Raw genomic sequence first — 19,555 nt, 5'->3', positions numbered from 1 at the left:
TTAGTTCACAAATATTCGCAAAGATAAACGATCTCTTGAGGTGGAATTCTAACTGCTAGCATATGTCAATTCTGAGACATCGTCGTCTGCTTGGCGCAGGCATTGCACAACATCCGCGAGGAACGTGGTGATTCTTAAAAATATATCAAAGCAAGACTCTTTGTCTTCCTTAGTGACGACAGGACTTTGTCGGCAGTGAAGTATGAAATCATGGCAATTCCTGCTTATCTTCTGAAGCATCTGGACAACTCTTCGCATTGTCTCATCGTGTTGTAAGGCCAACTAATGTTTGATCTGTCAGATATAAAAGAGTCCATAGCATTGTTGATCTCTTACAGTAAGTAATAGGCCAAGCAATCCCCAGAACATACCCGTGTCAAGAGTCGGACGAAGCTGTGTGAAGAAGTCGCTGAGCTTTTTCAAGTCGACAAGTCGCGGTTGCAGCATTGCCAGCTCATGCAGGGCAGCCTCGCCAGTTCATCTTGTTCGGCGAAAACATGCTCTTGCACATCCTCATATGTGCGGAAACTCCTGATTGTTCTGCGATCCTGAGGTTCCATACGTTCTGAGCAGGACTTGGTCGCCGACATCCATTGCTGGGTGAAGAAGTCCTCCCTGGTGAATATGCCCTGTTAGCGAATGCCTCGTCAAATTTACGGTACACAAATGAGAATATATGGACGTACAAGTCAGGGGAGTCCATGACACGTCTAGTTATTCAAGAGGAGCTGCTGTCCGTTGAATCGAACGGTCGTAGAATTGATGAAGAGGACCATGATGATAATTTGAGCGTGGGGGATGACATGTTTAGCGCCAAGCCCTTGTTCAGTGGTGCATAGATATCATTAAAAGTTGCAATGTTGGGATGTTCGACTTCGACTTGGGCTGCTATTGGTAGAGAGCTCTTGGCCAATTGGCAAGGCACACGTGTAACAGTAAATTGGGGGGGGGGTTTTGGTTCCGCTATTATGCACACATCTCACTTCTTTCAACCGAAAGCCTCATCAGCGATGGGATAGCTGCAGGGACGCTTCGCAGACACCCATGTTCTCATCCAGTGCACACTGTATGCAGGTCTTGGAAATAAGGTCTTCGACGGGATATACATATTTTTTGGACATGTTGGGTGGAGGATGGACGAATAGTCGCCCACACCCCCGAAAGCCCCGAAGGGGGAGGGTGCGCCTCGAGGGCACTGTGACGCTACTCGCTATATACTCTGGGGGGGTTGCGTTAGCCGGTCAGTGAAGGAAGGTGCCTGTGGCGGGCCGCACGCGGTAATACCTTTAGCGTTAGTTCACCCCCGACCTGAATTTATCTTGCGCCAAAACGCGATGTCCAAAGGCAAGCGGTAGCAACCGAGGCTAAAACCTGCCGCCGATCCAGTCCGCCTCCAATCTGCCGCCAAGCCGCTGCCAATCCGTTATCACCCCGCTACTCATGCGGCCCAAAAGTCTTCGTAGGGCCTGTGTTTTCTAGCCATTTAGCGCATCAGAATAGGGTCTTCAGCTCATTCTCAAGTCGTACATAACAAGAGTTTGCAGAAACAATATTTTGAAACCTTAACAGGCTGAAACCATCATATTATATGTATTCATACGACTTACTACTAGCCAATTTCTTAAGGTGGAAGAATTAGAGATGCCTCCTTACGAGGACCTCTGTGTGCCATCCGCACACGGAGCTAGCAAGATTGGTGGTGAAGCAGGGAGTAGTCACTTGTACAGATGCCGACCTCTCTCGGCCCGGAACGCGTATGAGGAGCGGAAGAAGTTTAATAGCAGGATGAACTCGCTCCGGAAGTCGTCACTGATGAGCCCGTCAACGACATATCCGTACGAGACAGTGCTAACTCAGCTCACGAGTTCAATAGACACGAATCACGAGTTCGATGCAGGAAGCCGGCTCTCATTCCACAATTTCGACGGCAATTCCGAATGTGAATAACGCGGCGGGATCCAGTGGATACTCGCCGTGCGCAGCCTTCGTGGAGTGGACAATGGTGGGGAGCTTCGATATGCGCTTCGATGGTTGTTGGGGTCGAACGAGTGTTACTAGATAGTATTAAGAGTCCGGGGAACGCCGCTTTGCTCACGGATGAACGTGGACGCAGGTTGTGGACAATCGAATCCATTTAGCGCCTCAAACTCAGGCTAGGTGTCCGGATTGTTTTGTCACCAGCTTTTGATCGATATCACGTGACATAAACGCTTCTTTGGTAGCACGTGGCCAGCGAGTGGCACAGAGATACTCATCCAACTAGCACTCCAGGCAAGGCAGTGAACTTTCCGCCACATGTTTGGCCCCGATTCCACCAACCAGACATATGCGTCAAAGGGAGGCAAGACACGTCAAATTCCGAGGCTTTCTGTAATTCCCACTGTCCAGTAAAGCTCCGGCGGCGGAGATATGGACGAAAAGATTTTATTCATGTGTGAGGTGACCATTGCCGCCTGGGTGTATTTCTGGTGACTCTACTATAACCACGTGGCAACAAGACCAGCTTCTCCTAATACGGCACCTTCACAGCCCCAACCACAGTCTTTGCTTTCACAACCGCCTTCGAAACCCTACACAATTCATCCGCAACATTAAATATCGTCCCGCCCGTTTTTCGCATCCATAGCGTTCCGTCCTTGGCAATTACGAACGCCCCCCGCTTCACCTGCCCTTTCGCATCTATATACCCCATCGTGCGTAACAACTTGCCGCCTGGGTCGCTGAGGATATTACAGTCTATCTCATCTCTCCTGTCGGGTAGGGAAGCGTTTGTGGCGGCTGAACTGGTTGTTAAACCGTAGATTGACATGTTTGATCTAGGGGCGGCGTAGGATGAACTTATTATCTCGGAGGCGAAGTCGCAGGCTTGGATGTCAGTTTGGTGCTTTATATTATTTTCTTGCAGGGTCACAGTGGGAAGGAAAATGTGGTTGGTAGGGGGTTAAATTGGAAAGGTAGTGGGGAACAGATGAGAAGAGCTACCTTCATCTTCGGCTCGGGGTTTGAATGTCCAAACCACGATTCCGCTTTCACTCTCATCTAAAAGTCCCATGAGGGTCTTGGGAGTCCCATCTTGTAGCCGAAGTCTTGCTGTGAAGTGGCCTGTAGTTGAAATCTTGTAACCAACCACAAGAGGCGTCGTCACTATAGAAGCAGAGGGATGCGTGTCCAAAGTAGTGCCCTTAAATCGAGGAGAGCTTCTCGTCCTGCCCTTTATTCTTGATCTGGACGCTGCCTGGCGGCTATGGTTGCGATTAGGGGCCAATACTCTCGCCATTTTCTATATTCATGAAGATGACGTGGCAGTTCTAAATTTCAAACATTCCGGGGGATGAGAATGCCTTATATATTCCCCTGGGAGTCATGTGATTGGCGAAAACAAAGCTCAGCCACCACACAATAGTTTCGCAACGCTTTTATCGTTTAATGGCACTGTAGTTCTAATCACCATTGATGCTATCCATTTTATAGATCTAGAGCCATAAATTCGTCGCTGCTGGTTCGGCCCTACACTATGCAGTTTATGGCGATCGAGGTGCTGCAGGGCAAGTGCCACACTTATCGGCACGATTTCGAGTGAAGCGATCCGATGCTCCTGTCCGGGAAGGCACGGATAGAAGCCCGATGTATCTTTTTCCACGGCAAGCCCTTCTTCTTAAGGCGCATCAGCAAATTGTCTTCTTGCTCTGTATATTGGAGGCGCCCGCGCTTTCTCTGCTTCTGTAGAGCGGGACTTGACCTCTTTGCATGAGATGCGCAAACCCCTGGATGAGCTGATTTTCCAGCTACTTCCTCGCTAGACGTGGTATTTGATATGTGTAGACCGATTGATGGTCTGAAGGAATCTGGAAGATCAGCCTGAACTCTAGGTTGTATCGTCTCTCGTCCGATCCTCACACATTTGAGAAAGCCTGGAAGAGGATATTCTTGGTAGTCCGCGCCTAGAATTGACTTCGCATCGTCTGGTGAACTCTGAGAAACTGTAGAACCTCGAGTAGTGTAGGCCTGGGCTTGGGCTGGCCAGTGAAGAGATCGAACGTCGTTCCTTGTCTAAATTACGTGAGCTTCATAAATGTAGTCACCGCTTTATATTCTGCCATAACTTAGTCTCTTGTGATTTTGATGTGGGTGTGGATGGCGATCGCCATCAGCGCGCTCCTGAGAGCTGGCGAAATATTCAGTGCAACACCACCAACGGAGTAGATGTATCTGCGGACCCTCTGCACATGGCTGACCAAGGATTTATAACCATAATATGATATAATATTCATACAGCTCCCAGCGCCCGTGTATATTCTGCAAAGATCTCATGCACCTCAGGCCGTGGTTTCAAAAATATTGGGATCCATCTATTACGCCATTCTCCATCAAACGAACAAGTATAGGCTGCTTTGCAATATTCCCAATAATCAGGATACCATCCAGAATGGGCCCAGTCAACGATCGCAAGTACACGTGGCGGCCCTGCTGAAGAGACGATAATGTTGCCTTGATGTAGGTCCCCATGGGTTAGCTTGATAGTTCCTGTATCTGGCAAGAACGTTCTATAAGGATCCTGGATATCTTCCGAGTTAGGAAACCGAAGCCAAGGCAGTCGAGAAAACCAATCGTTGAACTGCTTGACAGTATTGAAGGGTCCGCCTGGAGGGTGGCCTTCAAAGACAATGTCTAAGAGATGTTGGCGATTGATAGACCCTGAAGAAGATTTAGTCATTATCCTGAACTGCTTATCCATTTCGCAGCATACCAATGAACGAATCATTTGGGTCTTGCTCGACTTGCCGCAAAGATGTGGTAATCTCGCGTATGTGATCGCAAACAGAGGTTTTATCGGCGATACTCAGAGAATCCCACCGATCTTTCAGTGTCTCTCCTCGTACATACTGCATATATATGAACACATCACGCCCATCAACCCGCCAGCCATAGACCTCTGGCACAGGAACTTCGTTACGAAGTACTCTTTTAATCACCCAAAGACATTGCGCTTCAGCAATTGCAACATGAGGACCGAACTTGACAATGAGATTAAGATGCTCAAATATCACAGGAAGTGGTTGAGGCCTCGCCTGGTTTGTGCCTGACAAGGCTCGAACCTCTGTCGGCGTTGGCAAGCATCGGTTAGGTCCGTTGTTCTTGAAGAAAGAGGATTCGAGAAAGTCCATTTTCAGTTCTCTGCCATCTGGTAGCCCTGTGGCATGGATCTGAGGATTAGCTGGCATTATTAATGCCCTGGAAACTTATTGTGAGCTTTTGGTAACAACTACTATAACGAACAGGTTGTCAGGGAGGAGAGCTCAGAGAGAAGTCTTACCGAATGAGAAGCGAAGACGAGTACGGAGAAGGCAACAGTGGTCGACTCTGCGCAGGCAGCGAAAACAGTCGCACAAGGATACCTAATTTAACGCTGGCCTCCGTCTGTGCTTTGTGCGCGTAAAGTAGCCCGATTACAAATGCACGGCCACTGTGCGAGGGGTTGTGTATGGCGTTGTTTCAGCGTGCGCTTTCATCAGTGCTCATTCGCCACAATCGCACCGTCTCTAGCGCGCGCTACTTTGTGCACGAACGACACTTCAACTGGAGCAGGGAAAACATTGAACGAGTTAAGTGCGCTATCGAAAGCGCTTGCAGCTATAATTCACCTAGTCAACACAGATGATTGGCTCAACTTATACACCTTACATGCCAGGCAGGCGGCTATGCGGGCCACACTAAATGAGGGTTCCTGAACGCCCACCTTAGCTCTCAGAATGAATTTACTTTATGTTGTAAACTCGACACCAATCATCCAAGTTACACTGCGCAACTTTGAGAGCACATTATCTAACATTGTATCACAGGTGTCTCAACAAGCGCTGAGTTTCACTTATTTTTAAATGCTTTTGTGGGTGTGATGCCAACTCGTAGATCGCTGTTTGATTTTTTTCTGCATCAAGTATTTCTCAGAGTACTTAAGATGCCTTTTCTCTTCAAAGTCGTCTCGATTTTCTAGCCATTTCTATCATCAATTGTACTCTACTCTCTTCTTAAGTCATCAATCATTATATTATTATCGCGCCCTTGGCAAGCAAGTAGCGCCAACATGGCCACTCGAACCCTTCAACTCATCTCCTATCGCAATTCTTCCAAACAGCGAGCGCACTTTGCAATTTTTGTCCCGTCCGGTGCCAATCCCGATCTGGGGACTTTGATTCACGTTGTCGGCGCACCTATGGCTGGTTATATGCTCGAATTCAAGCGGAACTACTCTCCAACCATGACCCAGGAACGGCACGAAATGTACCCCATTGGAGAGGTTTTTGCAGCCAATATAGTCGAATCTACGAGCAACGACCGAAGCAGAGACAATAAACCTAGAGATAAACTTGAGCGCGAAGCAGCCCAGGTGGCCCCATCTCGTATCAGCGAAAACTTCAGGGCTCCTGTAAACGATGTGAGTGAATCCATCATTTGATAGTGTGGCGCCTCACTGACTATTAGGCTGCGCACTGGGTACTCATGAGTCGAGTAGTAGAATTTCTACTCACCCAGCTGAGTTACTCACTCATATCCCGAGTATTGTTGAATGAGGATTACTCACTTGCCGGGTACCTAGTATAGGTCTTGGCAACCCAGTTATATCACGTGTTTGATTAGTCATTGAAAAGGGGGTGTGATCGTGACTTCACATTGATATCGATATCGTAAAACGCCATAACTCAATAACTCCATTCCCATGTCGTTGATATCCTATTCCACACTATAACCTTTGCCTTTAGGTACCAGGTTACCAGAAGGTTGCCAGAACTTATCTAACCTTCATTCCTGGGTGAGAGACATTTCCATCGATTAAGCCTACAGCTCCATGATTAAACATCATATCCCGCAAACGCCGAACCAATACCATATCCTTTGCCTGAATTGTCACTCTCTTCGCATGAATAGCAAGGAGATTTGTCACTATAACTGTTAGTATGTCCCTGTCACTATGTTCAAGTATCATACTCTCAAATTCTCGAATGAGGAAGCATTCGGCAGCTTCCTGGAGAGCTAGGATAGCAGATTGCTGGAAGCGAAGATTGGACTTGAAGTCTTGTGCGATTTCCCTAACAAGACGCTGGAATGAGAGCTTTGGAATAATCAGGCGAGTATCAAGTTGCTGTCTTCTGATATCGCGGAGAGCCTTGGTGCCTATATGTTTATTAGAGAGTTCTGGTAATCCTCTGGTAATCCTCTTACCAGACTTTGCACGGCGCATGGCCTTCTGAGCATGATTGTTGCAAGCTTGAGATGAGCGAACTGGAGCTTTTCTTGCTGTGCGCACAGCCTTTTCCTTTCCCTTTCCCTTTCCACCAAGCCTAGAGCCAGCCTGTAATCCAAGTGGCATCCTTGGTGCTGTGCCGCCAGTTGATCTCCTAGCAGTTTGCTTAATACGAGCCATTTGCTAACATTAAGATGAGTTAGTGAAGTATACACAAGACAAAGAAGTAGATCAAAAGATATATGTACTTACAGTGAGTTTGTAGCAAGGATGTTGTAGAAAGAGTAAAGAAAGAGGTAGAGGTTGAAAGGTATGTGTTTTATTTGAAGGTACGCGTTGTAGTGTTGTTTAGAACAGTAATTATTTGCAGGTGAATATTCCTTGACGAATATAATTGTTTGCAATTTTAAAAAAACAACAACCTTACAACCAACCACCTTCCTTGGTTACGTTCCGATCTACACATTCTTCTTCTCTTTTGCGCTTTACCTCTTCACTAGGACCTCAAGTAAGTTTATTATCTTGATTCTACAGTCAGAACTTCTGATGATCTTCTGCTAATCACGTGTTTAGCATGGCGAAACGCAAGGCACCTGAAGAACTCTCCACTAATTTGAATACTATCAAAGCTCGCAACCGCGTCTCCAACCTTACTGAAGATGAGAAGGCTGTTCATTTAGCACTCAAGGCTGACCATGGCGATCTGAGCTACTACTTAAAGAAGTTATACAAGTCTGCAAAGTATATCGCTGCCTCTGTTGAAGACAAGACACGTCTACAGAATGAATTGAAGGTTGAGCGTATTCGTGTTCGGTAAGTTCCTTCTGGTAATCTCTGGTAGCCTTAATCTAACTATAAACAGGACTGAAAAAGGGCACCCATGCATCTTGCATTGCGAATCAGAAAGTCAAGAATACTAGCGCCCCTTCTTCTTCTCCACAAGCCCCACCATCTACTCCGCCACAACTTCTGTCTGAGCTTGCTGCATTTGAGGGTATCACCAGTATCCCAATCGATGACGATCATAACAGCGAATGGGAGGATACTGAGGTTGAAGACGATTTAGAGTTGGAGCTTATGTTACGGCGCGACGATATTTTAAATGACGAGGCTGTTCTACCAGATGAGCTTTCTGATGAAGAGATCGCTAGCATCCAGGCTCTCTTAACTCAAGCACGCATTGATGTTGGTACCTCATAGTCTGGTAATCTTCTGGTAATCTTCTGGTAATACTAACGGTTGATAGGCCCATGAAGAGTCCAATTTCCGCAAGTGGCAACATTTCTGGGATAGCTGTATCCGCTCATATACGAGAAAGGCTGGAAAGCTGAGAAAGAAGCCTGAGCATCTCTTTGAATATATGCCATGGATTGATGTAGAAGAAGGGTACGTCTCTGATCATTCTAGCAATCTTCTGGCAATACTAATTGTTTATTATAGCACTTTTCACAACGTTATCCCACCACATAAATATTTCTGTTTGTACGAGCAGGCAGTTTGGACAAACTTTACAGCTTGGAAGTTTGGAAAGTGGGCCCAATTACCAGGACCTGCGCAGTGGTACCCAAAGTCTTACAATCTTGTCGACAACGGATGGTTACAAGTCTCCACTCATAGTTCTAGCTTCAAAGAGGCGTTCTTACTTGTCTACTCTAAGAAATTTGATAAGGAAAAGTGGGCTAAAGTATCAGCTGCACAGGATATGTTGTTTCTGGAGTTAGAGTAGAGGAGAGAAATGGAGTACTTGATTTTCCGACGCGAATAGGGGCTATAGAGATTTAAGTATTTCATCGTAGCCAGACTTCTGGTAATCTTCTGATAATCAAACAATTTGCTACTTGCCAAATGTCATCGCAATATTCAGAGTTGTTTGACTCTGACAATCCTATTTCTAATATATTCTCAGACTCTCTTCCCTCTTCTCAACGACTACCTTCATTAAATCAAATCCCTGCGGGCCTCGAATATACTGGCAAATTAAACCAATTCATCAAATGGACTAAGGATACACACGATGTATTCATTGAGTGGTGGAAGCTATCACGATGGTATGAACAACACTCAGATCATACTACAAAACTCCTTACGAAGATTGCATGGGATTCAACCAACCGGAGTTCTCAATACTGGAGAATTTATCACCAAGGAGCAGACCGGCTTTCTGGAGAACCATGTGTCATTTGTACCTATTGTTCGAAGGCCCTTACGCATCCTGCAATCAAGTCTGCTGGCCCAAAGTCTATGGCAACACATCTTGCATCAGACATTTGCAAAAAGAAGTCACGGATGGGTAAGGATAGTCTCTATCAAATGCGAATCAATCAGATGCGACCTCAACAGGTAAGGATTACCAGATTATTACCAGAATTATATAGGCTAATATCTATAATAGGATCATATTCTCACACAAGAGGCATTTTACGAACAAGTTCTATACACAGTTATCTCAACTCATAGCTCGTTCCGCTCAGTCGAGGATCCTGAATGGAAAAGGCTTGCTATCTTACAGAATCCTCACTATCCACTACCCTCAGCAACAACTATTCGAAACCTCTTAACAACAAAGCTCACACAAATCGAAGAAGAGATGCTACAAGATGTTGTTCCTGGTTCAAAGATTGCATTATCGCTCGACTGTTGGTCAAGTGTTACTCGACTTTCATTTATGGGTGTTATTGCATCATTTATCGACCGTCATTGGAAAATGCAAGAGGTCTTGATTGGGTTTGAACCTATATATACAGAGCATACTGGTGCTGAGTTATGTGGAATACTTGAAAAAGTTATCACAAGGCAGCATTTAGAAGGACGAATTATATCCATTACGACTGATAATGCGTCAAACAACACTTCAATGATGAGAGATGTGGAAATAATGCTTGATAGTATTGCAGACAACGAGCATTTCATTGGAGGAAAAGTACAACACATACCCTGCCTAGCTCACGTTATTCAACTTGCCCTTAGTGCTCTCCTTGGTCGAATCCGGATTACGCCAACAAATCAAGAGATCTTAATGAACTGGGAAGAAGAGAATCAGATGGAGGGCCTTGCAAAGTTGCAGAAGGACAAGGGTATTGGATTTACACTTGGAAAGGTATATATTCTCTTGTTAGTTCTGGTAAACTTCTGGTAGTCTTTTCTAATATCTCATAGCTCCGGAAGCTCACTATCTTTGTTAATTCAAGTCAAACTCGAAGGAACAGGTTTATGACTTTGCAAAAGGCAAACATGAACCGGGGTCAATCATCTCAGAGGCTTCTTCGACTTATTCAAGATGTATCAACTCGATGGGATTCGACATGCCATATGCTTCTGCGAGCACAGCAACTCAAGTCAACAATCAATCAATATACTCGAGGCGATCATGGTGCTCACATGTTCAGACTTAGCGAGCTAGAATGGAAGCACATCGAATACATCATTGATCTTACAAGGCCATTCAACTTCTTTACAACAAACATTGGATCGTCAGCCGGACCTACTGTCTGCTATACACTTGGAGTATATCAAAAACTCTTATCAACGCTTGAAGGAACTCGGCACCGGCTACGGCATAAGACATATCCATGGGCAGCAAAGATGACTTTAGCAATCGATGCTGCAGAGAAGAAGATTAGGAAGTATTATAACAAGCTATACACAAATACTGGATCTATCTTCGCATTTGCTAGTATCTTAAATCCTAGTGTGAAGCTCTCACACTTTAACAAAAAGGTTTGCAAGCTTGACTTTTCAATACGAAATTGGGAGACAGAGTTTGAACAACAGTTTAGGACTCTTTATAAAGAGCAGTACTCTACAGTGCGAGTTGCGAGTCAATCAGGATTACGAGATGCAGATATGGATCCATTAGCCTTAGTATTGCAGCAAAGTCAGACATTAAATGGGACTCGGGGCCAGCGAGAGGAATATGTGAATGAGGCTGATCTCTATCTTGATGCTCGTAAGTTTCTGGTAATCTTCTGATAATCTTATTCTAACTTGTATAGCACATATCTACACAAAGATATTGCTATTTTGGCAACAAAAGGAAGAGCAATTTCCTGGTCTATCAGCGATGGCTCGTGATATACTTTGTATTCCTGCTGCTGAGTCTGGAGTTGAGCGAGTCTTTAGTGCCGCAAGGGACGTATGTGGCCACCGACGTGGTCAACTTAATCCTGAGACGATTAAGAGTATTATGCTTATATATTACTCTCGACAATACAAGAATCGTCAAGGTCATCGTGACAAGCTTGCAGATATGATGGACGTCGTTGATATGACTGAGGAGCAAGTCGAAGAAGAGTATGAGGCACAACGACAACGGATGTGCAATTCTATCGAGTTACAATATATCAGCGATGAAGAAGAACCACGATCAAATACACATATCCGAGAGACATATTCAAAGGTACAATATCCTCCGTTTAATCCTCAGCGGCCACAGCAACAGCAAGACTTATCACAAGCTGCACATGAAGAACGACAAATGCGCTACCAACAAGGTGAAGAAAGAGATAGGGCTGACCGTCTTAACGAGACCTTATACGACATCCCAGATGACGATATCCCAGATAATGAAGATATAAGAGAAGATGGTAATAATGAGGAGCCTATACTTCCAACTATTCATGACGATGAAGATAAGGATATGCCGTCCTCGCCACCAACGCCTATCCAACGCCCTCGGAAGACTGGAAGAGATCTACTTGATATCTTTCAAGCTACTCGTCAAGACCCTATAAATACTTTAGGTATTAGTAGGTCTGGCCGGCCTCATCAAGCAAGGTGGAAAGATGTTCTTGAGCATATATAATATAGTGTTCTGATAATCTTCTGATAATCGTGGTACTTAGATAGAGGAATATACGTGATTCGTTCTCACAGCTTATTAGAGATGGTAGAGTGATGCTGATAAATGTAATACTTTAAGTTAACTTACAACTGTAACCATAAAACAGTATTAATCGTATGAGGGACTGTTCACGTAATGCATATATCTTACACGTGACAGCCGAGTACTCACTGGGTTTTTACAGAGTAACTGAGTATTGGCCTCACTCACCGAGTCGAGTGAAAGGTTCAGCTACTCACCCAGCTGAGTAACCCACTGAGTGAGTGAGCCGAGTATTGGGCGAGTAGTGCGCAGCCTACTGACTATCCATTCAGACAACCAACAGAAGATGCGTGAGTGGACGATAGATTTTGTGCGACGGCTAATTGATAATGGTATTATTGCACAAACGGCTTTTGATATCGTTCAAGATAAACGTGACCCGCCAGGCCACGGGATTGTTTAGCATCTTAGGAGTCGCGGGCACTGGCATTGAAGTCCCTGGAAAGGCGGGACAAATAGCACTAGGGTGGTGCGTTTGGTTCGAATTACGAACTGGACACAGCAGCATTGGTTCTGAATGAGAAGCTTCTTTGATATCTGAAAAGGCACGTCGGGGCTGCTTAGCCCCTTACATTCCGCGTTCAACTGTGAATTTAGACGCGTTCCGTCGCACATGAAGCGTCGTGCCAACTCGTACCATCGCATCGAGCTGTGCCTGCATGAAGAGGAAATGCAACAACTTCCAGAAGACTTCTTCCGCCCAACTGGGCAGCGATGCTCTTACTAACGAATACGTAGCGTCTTCTTCGTCCCTGCCACTCTGCTAACGCCCTCGTAACCAAGCCCGCTCTCCCTTGTTTCCTAATCCCAGCCGTGTTCCAACACTTGTATTGCTCGATTCACAAGACTCCCCGCGCAAACAAGCTGTTGTCATGCGGCAACACCTTCGCACCCATTCCCGGTGGTCATCGAGCGCGTAGACCGGTGAAGTTGTCTCTCGTTGCTCTGTACCGGAAGTCGAACGCCTTCCAGAACCTCCCTCTAAAATGTCTTCCTTTAGCGGCGCTCTGCAATGAAGCCTTGACGATGCGCAGCTTGATCTTCGTTTGCTTTGCCGGTTTAATGGCTTTCACCAGACTCTTTCCTGCCGGATAAACAAGAACGTGCAGGATTACGTTGAGGCCAAGGAGCTTCCTTCTGAATGGCTTGCACGTGACCAAAATAAAGGGTTTTCACAAGCACACCGAGTCTCGGGTACCCTCCATCTCTTCCTTTAGCCACTCGACAAAGTCAGAACGCCCTAAAGGCTTGTTATTCGAATCATAGATATCTACTCTCCTAATTCCTCGAATGGAACTAAGCTCACAAATGCCAGGATCAGCCTATAAGCCTCCGGAGACATGCCCAGTATGAGGTCTCTCTCGAAATAAAGTCGCAAGTATCTCAGCCTCCTGCAATGCTTGAGCAGCTGGACACACTTCGCGACATGAAGGGTTGGCAAAGCCAACGAATGTCCGTTAGGCCCCGGAGCTTCAGCCCATTGGCACTGAAGATCTGTTCCACTATGCCAGGCAAGCTCCAGTGACTCAATGTTGTCACGAGCAATATCGCCAATTGCAATCAAAAGCTTAATGAGGTCGTCCATATCATCCAAGCGAAACACCATCTGACGATACGCAAGGCGCAGTGCCTCTTGACGCATCTGTCTATTGACTCGGGGCATGGCGTGGCTACTTGGTGAAAAGTAGGAACCACTGGGATCACCTATACCTTTAGCGAAGATGAGCTCATTAAAACTGTCAAATTCACGAGGAGCTTACTTGAGCAACAATTGTTCAAAAACCACCAAACTCGTTGTTATGCACGGTGACTTCCTTTTAAAGAGACCCTCGCTTCAGAACTTTGATTTGAGTATTTTCTCAGACAAAAGGCCCATACTTGCGACACGACTTTTGATGGGTGTCCGGATAATTTTAGAACCGCCTTCGCATCCACCTGAGCGGGATGAAGGCTGCGTGGGCCACCGCAATTGACCTTACCCGACTCTACAGTACCATTGCTAGATAACCGGCCTTGCGACCGCGCCATTTGGCGTGGATGATTGAAGCACTAGAGCCATGGACTGCACCAGTGGCACAGAATGATCTAAGCAGATTGTATTCAAAGAAGATTGTATTTCCATATAACTATATTTTATCAACATATAAAGAAATACTGACAGGGAGGCGGTGGGTAGGGTACTGGGTGGATTGAACTTCATATATCTCGTACAGCTCCTTTGCTTAGCAGCACCTCGACGATCTTGTCGTGGCCTCCAGTTGATGCCGCCTGGAGCGCGTTGCCGAAGTGTCCTCCTTGCGCATTGACATCGGCGCCCTTGCCCAGCAGCACCTCGACGATCTTGTCGTGGCCTCCAGCTGATGCCGCCTGGAGAGCGTTGCTGTAGTATCCTCCTTGCGCGTTGACATCGGCGCCCCTGCTCAGCAGCACCTCGACGATCTTGTTGTGTCCTCCAGCTGATGCTGCATGGAGCGCATTGCCGTAGTGTCCTCCTTGCGCATTGATATCAGCGCCATTGCTCAGCAACACCTCGACGATCTCGACGTGCCCTCCAACTGATGCCTCCTGGAGCGTGTTGCCCAAGTATCCTCCTTGCGCGTTGACATCAGCGCCCTTACTCAGCAGCACCTCAACGATCTTAACGTGCCCTCCAACCGATGCCGCCTGGAGGGCATTGGCGAAGTCTCCTCCTTGCGCATTGGCATCAGCGCCCTTGCTTAGCAGCATCTCAACGACCTTGTCGTGGCCTTCACCTGATGCCGCCTGGAGGGCATTCTCGTAGTATCCCCCTTGCGCATTGACATCAGCGCCCTTGCTCAGCAACACCTCAACAATCTTGGCGTGCCCTCCAACTGATGCCGCCTGGAGCGCGTTGCCGAAGTGTCCTCCTTGCGCATTGGCATTAGCGTCCTTGCTTAGCAGCATCTCAACGATCTTGTCGTGGCCTTCACCTGATGCCGCCTGGAGGGCATTCTCGTAGTATCCCCCTTGCGCATTGACATCAGCGCCCTTGCTCAGCAACACCTCAACAATCTTGGCGTGCCCTCCAACTGATGCCGCCTGGAGCGCGTTGCCGAAGTGTCCTCCTTGCGCATTGGCATTAGCGTCCTTGCTTAGCAGCATCTCAACGACCTTGAGGTGCCCTCCAACTGATGCCGCCTGGAGCGCGTTGCCGAAGTGTCCTCCTTGCGCGTTGACATCGTCGCCCGCCTCAACTAATTGGTTAGCGGTGTTTGCTATACCACCAAGTGACGCATAGTACAGTGGGTTAGGGCACGAGTCCAATTCTCTTCTAAAGTTAGGCGTACTCCATGCTTTGTCTGGGTCGTATAGACGAAGCCAGTTCAGATAAGCACCGTCTCTTGTGGAGAGAAACTTCGTGGCTAAATAACTTAGCCGATTGTCGCCCTCTTCTCCGTTACTGGTATGGATGATCCAGTGCTTAGCCGAGTATTGAGCTAGCGTATAGACCTGTTGGAGACATCTAGCAGATTCGAAACTATCAAATAATACCTTTTCAAATTGGAGAAGATAACCAATGGAGCCCTTTGCGATATAACCATGACAGGCATCCGGTTGCATGCTATACCGCGCGGCACGACCCTGACATATGCGCGCGGAGACGAGGTATTCCTGAACGGAGTAATGGGCCAATGTGGCAGTCCGGGATATTGTACTCAAGCGGCGATTCGGTTCACTCAAAGAAGGCTCTTCTATCATAACCACTGAGACAAGACTCAAGCAAATATCTAGAACGTCCATCGGGTCCTCAAGGGCCTCATCCCGATCAAAGGCGGTCTCTCGCTCTACATTGATAGCGACCACCTCAGCGAGCTCTTCTACTAATAGCGGCCTGGATGAAAAGGCCAGCCACTGAAGGATGCGCATAGCATGCTCTGAGTCTGCTTCGCTGATTGTACACAAGATTCTTTCGTACGTCTCATCTAGTGTTGTTGGTAGCGCTTTTAGAGCCTTTTGAAGCGCTAACCGAGTGCGACACTTCCCTAATGTGTCCATCTGGCAGACAGCCCATCGGAACCTTCTGAGTGTCAGTATAGCATATTTGCAGTAAGAGATGAGACACCTACATTCCGCGAGAGCCTTCCATTAGAGTAGTTTCAATCTCCCGCCTAATATCAGCATCTTTTTGCCATTTTTTTAGCCCCTTGTCGTCAGACAATCTCTGGCGAACGTAAGTTTGAATATCCTTGTCTACTACTTGGTGTTCGAGGCAGATGATAAACTCTCTACTGACGATGTCCTCAAGTGAGTTCTCAATATCACGTTCTTTCCGACTTGTAATCACGACACGCATTTCCTCGAGTTGCCAACCGGCCATCTGTTCGAGAATACTCAGCAGCTCAGCTCGGTCTGCGCACTCATCTAAGGCGTCTAGAATCAGATATGACTGGGGGAACTCTTGAAGGATCTGCTGTAGAACATCCATCAGTGCATCGAGGGGAGGTTGTCGATTTCCCTTATCCAAGGATGAGTATAGTGCCTCGAGGGCCGAAGGCATTTTGATGCATTGTTCCGAGAGCTGAGAGATCAGCGACCGTACCATAAGCTGGGGTTTCTGCTTATCGGTATCGGTGAAGTCAAAGTAGAAGTACGCAGCTACTTTACCAGGATCGTTGTCACAGTAAAAGAGGATGTCCTGAGTGATCGTCGAGCTTAGAATAGTTTTGCCGCAGCCAGAGATCCCATAGAGCCAGACAAAGGATGACCCATTGCTCTTCCACTTGGAGTATACTTCACTCTCTAAAAGCCAAAGCCCAGTGGCAGGCTGACGGACTTTGATTGCTTTCCGGTAATTGGTTGACGGATCGGGTGCGGACAGCCACCGACGAATCTTAACTAGTTTTGCGTCTATGACTACCCGTTAGCTATAAGGTTTGCTTTATCCCGCAGATGCACACCTTTCATAGGCTGCAACGTCGAAGACGCAGCGGCGTGGTAGAATGTAAGGGTTACGATTAGACTGGCCACGGTCCGGTCCGGTCCGGTCTTTTAATGTTGAGTGAGGACTGTTTTACGGTCCAGTCTTTTTTTTTAGGACTGGACCGTGAGACAAAAAGACCGGACTGATAACATTCTAGTCTTTTTTTTAGAGTGTAGACTGTTTGCTAAAGTTGAGGTCCCTTTAAAAGACCGGACTGATAATAGTCCAGTCTTTTTTTAGAGTGTGGACTGTTTGCGAAAATTGAGGACTGTTTAAAAGACTAGACCGTTCGGTCTTTCCTAAGAACAGTCCGGTCCAGTCCAGTCTTTTACATTATAAGTGGGGGCCACCACATGTCATCACATGATATGTTATTAGGAATAGCTTTAAGTGCAATCGAATATTAATAACGTTACTATTAAGTGTTACTGTACATGCATTTTGAGGTATAAGTTGAAAATAGTATAACTATAATAGTTCCATTTACACACTGTTAAATAATTACACGTGATTATATTTACACGTGATATTATATTTACAAGTGATATCATATTATTCAATCAAAATCGATCATAGAGTAGTCAATTAGTTATGACTTATATTTGATATGAGTTTAATTAAGCATTAATAGCAGCTACTAACGTTACTATTAATTATTACTATAGTTTGATAAATATTATATGGTTAACGTACATGTATAGTGAAAGCGCCAAACAAGCGAAAGCGCCAAAATGATGCGGTGACCAAACCCCCCAACTAAATGTTAAATTCCTCAACAACAAAACATGCCCCATAAAAACGATGAAAGCCAATTAGTGCTAGCTATCCAGGCTATGCAAAGCGACCCAAAGTTACGCCTTCGAGTTGCTGCTAGGATCTATTCTGTGGACCACCGCAAGCTAGGTCGTCGTCTAGAAGGTGTACCTTCACGACGCGATATCCAAGCCAACTCACGGAAATTAACTAACCTAGAGGAGTCCGTCCTTGTTCAGTATATACTCGACCTAGCTGCCAAAGGGTTTCCTCCTCGGCTGTCTGTTGTTGAAGATATGGCAAGTCGACTACTTGCAACACGCGACGCGTCACGCGTTGGGTCGCGTTGGGCTTCAAACTTTGTTAAGCGGCGTGTAGAGCTCCAGACACGCTTTCAGCGCAAATACGACTACCAGAGGGCTAAGTGCGAAGATCCAGAAGTTATTAATGGCTGGTTTGAGCTTGTGCGTAACACAATTGCGAAATATGGTATCGATGAAGCAGATATCTACAACTTTGATGAGACTGGGTTTATGATGGGCGTTATCTCAACTGCTATGGTTGTAACAAGCTCAGACGGGCGGGCAAAAGCAAAGAAGGTACAGCCTGGTAATCGGGAATGGGTTACAGTAATCCAAGGCGTTAGTTCTCAAGGTTGGGCAGTACCACCATTTATCATTGTTGCAGGCAAAAACCACCTTACATCTTGGTATGAGAATAGTGGATTTTCAAGCGATTGGGTGATTTCTGTTACTGAAAATGGCTGGACTACAAACGAGAGAGGCATGGATTGGATTCAGCACTTTGAGAAGCATACAAAGGCCCGGAGTGTTGGTGGTTATCGCTTGTTAGTCCTTGATGGTCATGAGAGCCACCACTCAGATGAGTTTGAGGAGTACTGCAAGGAACACAACATTATTACGCTTTGTATGCCTGCTCACTCTTCTCATCTACTCCAGCCACTTGATGTTGGCTGTTTCGGCCCGTTAAAGCAGGCCTATGGTCGGCAAATTGAAGATATGATGCAGGCTCATATTTCTCATATTACAAAGGATGACTTCTTTCCTGCCTTCCACACTGCATTTAACACTACAATGATGGAAAGTAACATTCGAGGCGGGTTCCGAGGGGCAGGGCTTCTTCCATTTGACCCTGGAGTAGATGAGAAGAGTGAGCAGGCATACAAAGCGTAATAATGTTGTGTTCCTTGCAGTACTCCTCAAACTCATCTGAGTGGTGGCTCTCATGGAGGCGTTGGTGTCCTTAACTTAAGATCAAGTGTAGATATCACTCTCTCAGGGTCAAATGGAAGAAGCCCTGCCCCTCGGAACCCGCCTCAAATGTTACTTTCCGTCATTGTAGTGTTAAATGCAGTGTGGAAGGCAGGAAAGAAGTCATCCTTTGTAATATGAGAAATATGAGCCTGCATCATATCTTCAATTTGCCGACCATAGGCCTGCTTTAACGGGCCGAAACAGCCAACATCAAGTGGCTGGAGTAGATGAGAAGAGTGAGCAGGCATACAAAGCGTAATAATGTTGTGTTCCTTGCAGTACTCCTCAAACTCATCTGAGTGGTGGCTCTCATGACCATCAAGGACTAACAAGCGATAACCACCAACACTCCGGGCCTTTGTATGCTTCTCAAAGTGCTGAATCCAATCCATGCCTCTCTCGTTTGTAGTCCAGCCATTTTCAGTAACAGAAATCACCCAATCGCTTGAAAATCCACTATTCTC

General features: G+C 46.3%; 8 protein-coding genes across 8 annotated transcripts; 3 read left to right on the top strand and 5 right to left on the bottom strand.

The window, feature by feature from the left end:
* Positions 1 to 48: 48 nt before the first annotated feature.
* Positions 49 to 672, bottom strand: VC83_06140 (uncharacterized protein; the record flags this gene model as incomplete). The annotated part of the gene is made up of 2 exons (XM_024469745.1): positions 337 to 672; positions 49 to 282 (listed from the first exon to the last, which is right to left on the bottom strand). The coding sequence occupies exons 1-2, from the start codon at positions 445 to 447 to the stop codon at positions 49 to 51; spliced, it is 345 nt and encodes a 114-aa protein (XP_024324176.1). The 5' UTR covers positions 448 to 672.
* Positions 673 to 1,641: 969 nt separating this feature from the next.
* VC83_06139 (uncharacterized protein) lies at positions 1,642 to 1,947 on the top strand (the record flags this gene model as incomplete). Its single annotated transcript, XM_024469744.1, has 1 exon — positions 1,642 to 1,947. The coding sequence occupies one exon, from the start codon at positions 1,642 to 1,644 to the stop codon at positions 1,945 to 1,947; it is 306 nt and encodes a 101-aa protein (XP_024324205.1).
* A 562-nt stretch (positions 1,948 to 2,509) lies between these two features.
* VC83_06138 (uncharacterized protein) lies at positions 2,510 to 3,277 on the bottom strand (the record flags this gene model as incomplete). The annotated part of the gene is made up of 2 exons (XM_024469743.1): positions 2,510 to 2,865; positions 2,983 to 3,277. 2 exons carry the CDS (start codon positions 3,275 to 3,277, stop codon positions 2,510 to 2,512), a joined length of 651 nt encoding a protein of 216 aa, XP_024324206.1.
* Positions 3,278 to 4,267: 990 nt separating this feature from the next.
* Positions 4,268 to 5,222, bottom strand: VC83_06137 (uncharacterized protein; the record flags this gene model as incomplete). The annotated part of the gene is made up of 2 exons (XM_024469742.1): positions 4,268 to 4,695; positions 4,748 to 5,222. The coding sequence occupies 2 exons, from the start codon at positions 5,220 to 5,222 to the stop codon at positions 4,268 to 4,270; spliced, it is 903 nt and encodes a 300-aa protein (XP_024324203.1).
* Positions 5,223 to 6,082: 860 nt separating this feature from the next.
* VC83_06136 (uncharacterized protein) lies at positions 6,083 to 6,514 on the top strand (the record flags this gene model as incomplete). Its single annotated transcript, XM_024469741.1, has 2 exons — positions 6,083 to 6,433; positions 6,512 to 6,514. 2 exons carry the CDS (start codon positions 6,083 to 6,085, stop codon positions 6,512 to 6,514), a joined length of 354 nt encoding a protein of 117 aa, XP_024324204.1.
* Positions 6,515 to 7,814: 1,300 nt separating this feature from the next.
* Positions 7,815 to 8,966, top strand: VC83_06135 (uncharacterized protein; the record flags this gene model as incomplete). The annotated part of the gene is made up of 4 exons (XM_024469740.1): positions 7,815 to 8,040; positions 8,103 to 8,425; positions 8,487 to 8,626; positions 8,681 to 8,966. The coding sequence occupies 4 exons, from the start codon at positions 7,815 to 7,817 to the stop codon at positions 8,964 to 8,966; spliced, it is 975 nt and encodes a 324-aa protein (XP_024324143.1).
* Positions 8,967 to 13,392: 4,426 nt separating this feature from the next.
* Positions 13,393 to 13,785, bottom strand: VC83_06134 (uncharacterized protein; the record flags this gene model as incomplete). The annotated part of the gene is made up of 1 exon (XM_024469739.1): positions 13,393 to 13,785. The coding sequence occupies one exon, from the start codon at positions 13,783 to 13,785 to the stop codon at positions 13,393 to 13,395; it is 393 nt and encodes a 130-aa protein (XP_024324144.1).
* Positions 13,786 to 14,318: 533 nt separating this feature from the next.
* VC83_06133 (uncharacterized protein) lies at positions 14,319 to 17,477 on the bottom strand (the record flags this gene model as incomplete). The annotated part of the gene is made up of 4 exons (XM_024469738.1): positions 17,042 to 17,477; positions 16,211 to 16,991; positions 14,454 to 16,161; positions 14,319 to 14,354 (listed from the first exon to the last, which is right to left on the bottom strand). Exons 1-4 carry the CDS (start codon positions 17,046 to 17,048, stop codon positions 14,319 to 14,321), a joined length of 2,532 nt encoding a protein of 843 aa, XP_024324145.1. The 5' UTR covers positions 17,049 to 17,477.
* Between the last annotated feature and the right edge of the window lie 2,078 nt (positions 17,478 to 19,555).

Source organism: Pseudogymnoascus destructans (assembly GCF_001641265.1).
Source record: "Pseudogymnoascus destructans isolate 20631-21 unplaced genomic scaffold scaffold_10, whole genome shotgun sequence".
Classification (NCBI taxonomy): Eukaryota; Fungi; Ascomycota; class Leotiomycetes; order Thelebolales; family Thelebolaceae; genus Pseudogymnoascus; species Pseudogymnoascus destructans.
This window is presented reverse-complemented; position numbering and strand designations above follow the sequence as displayed.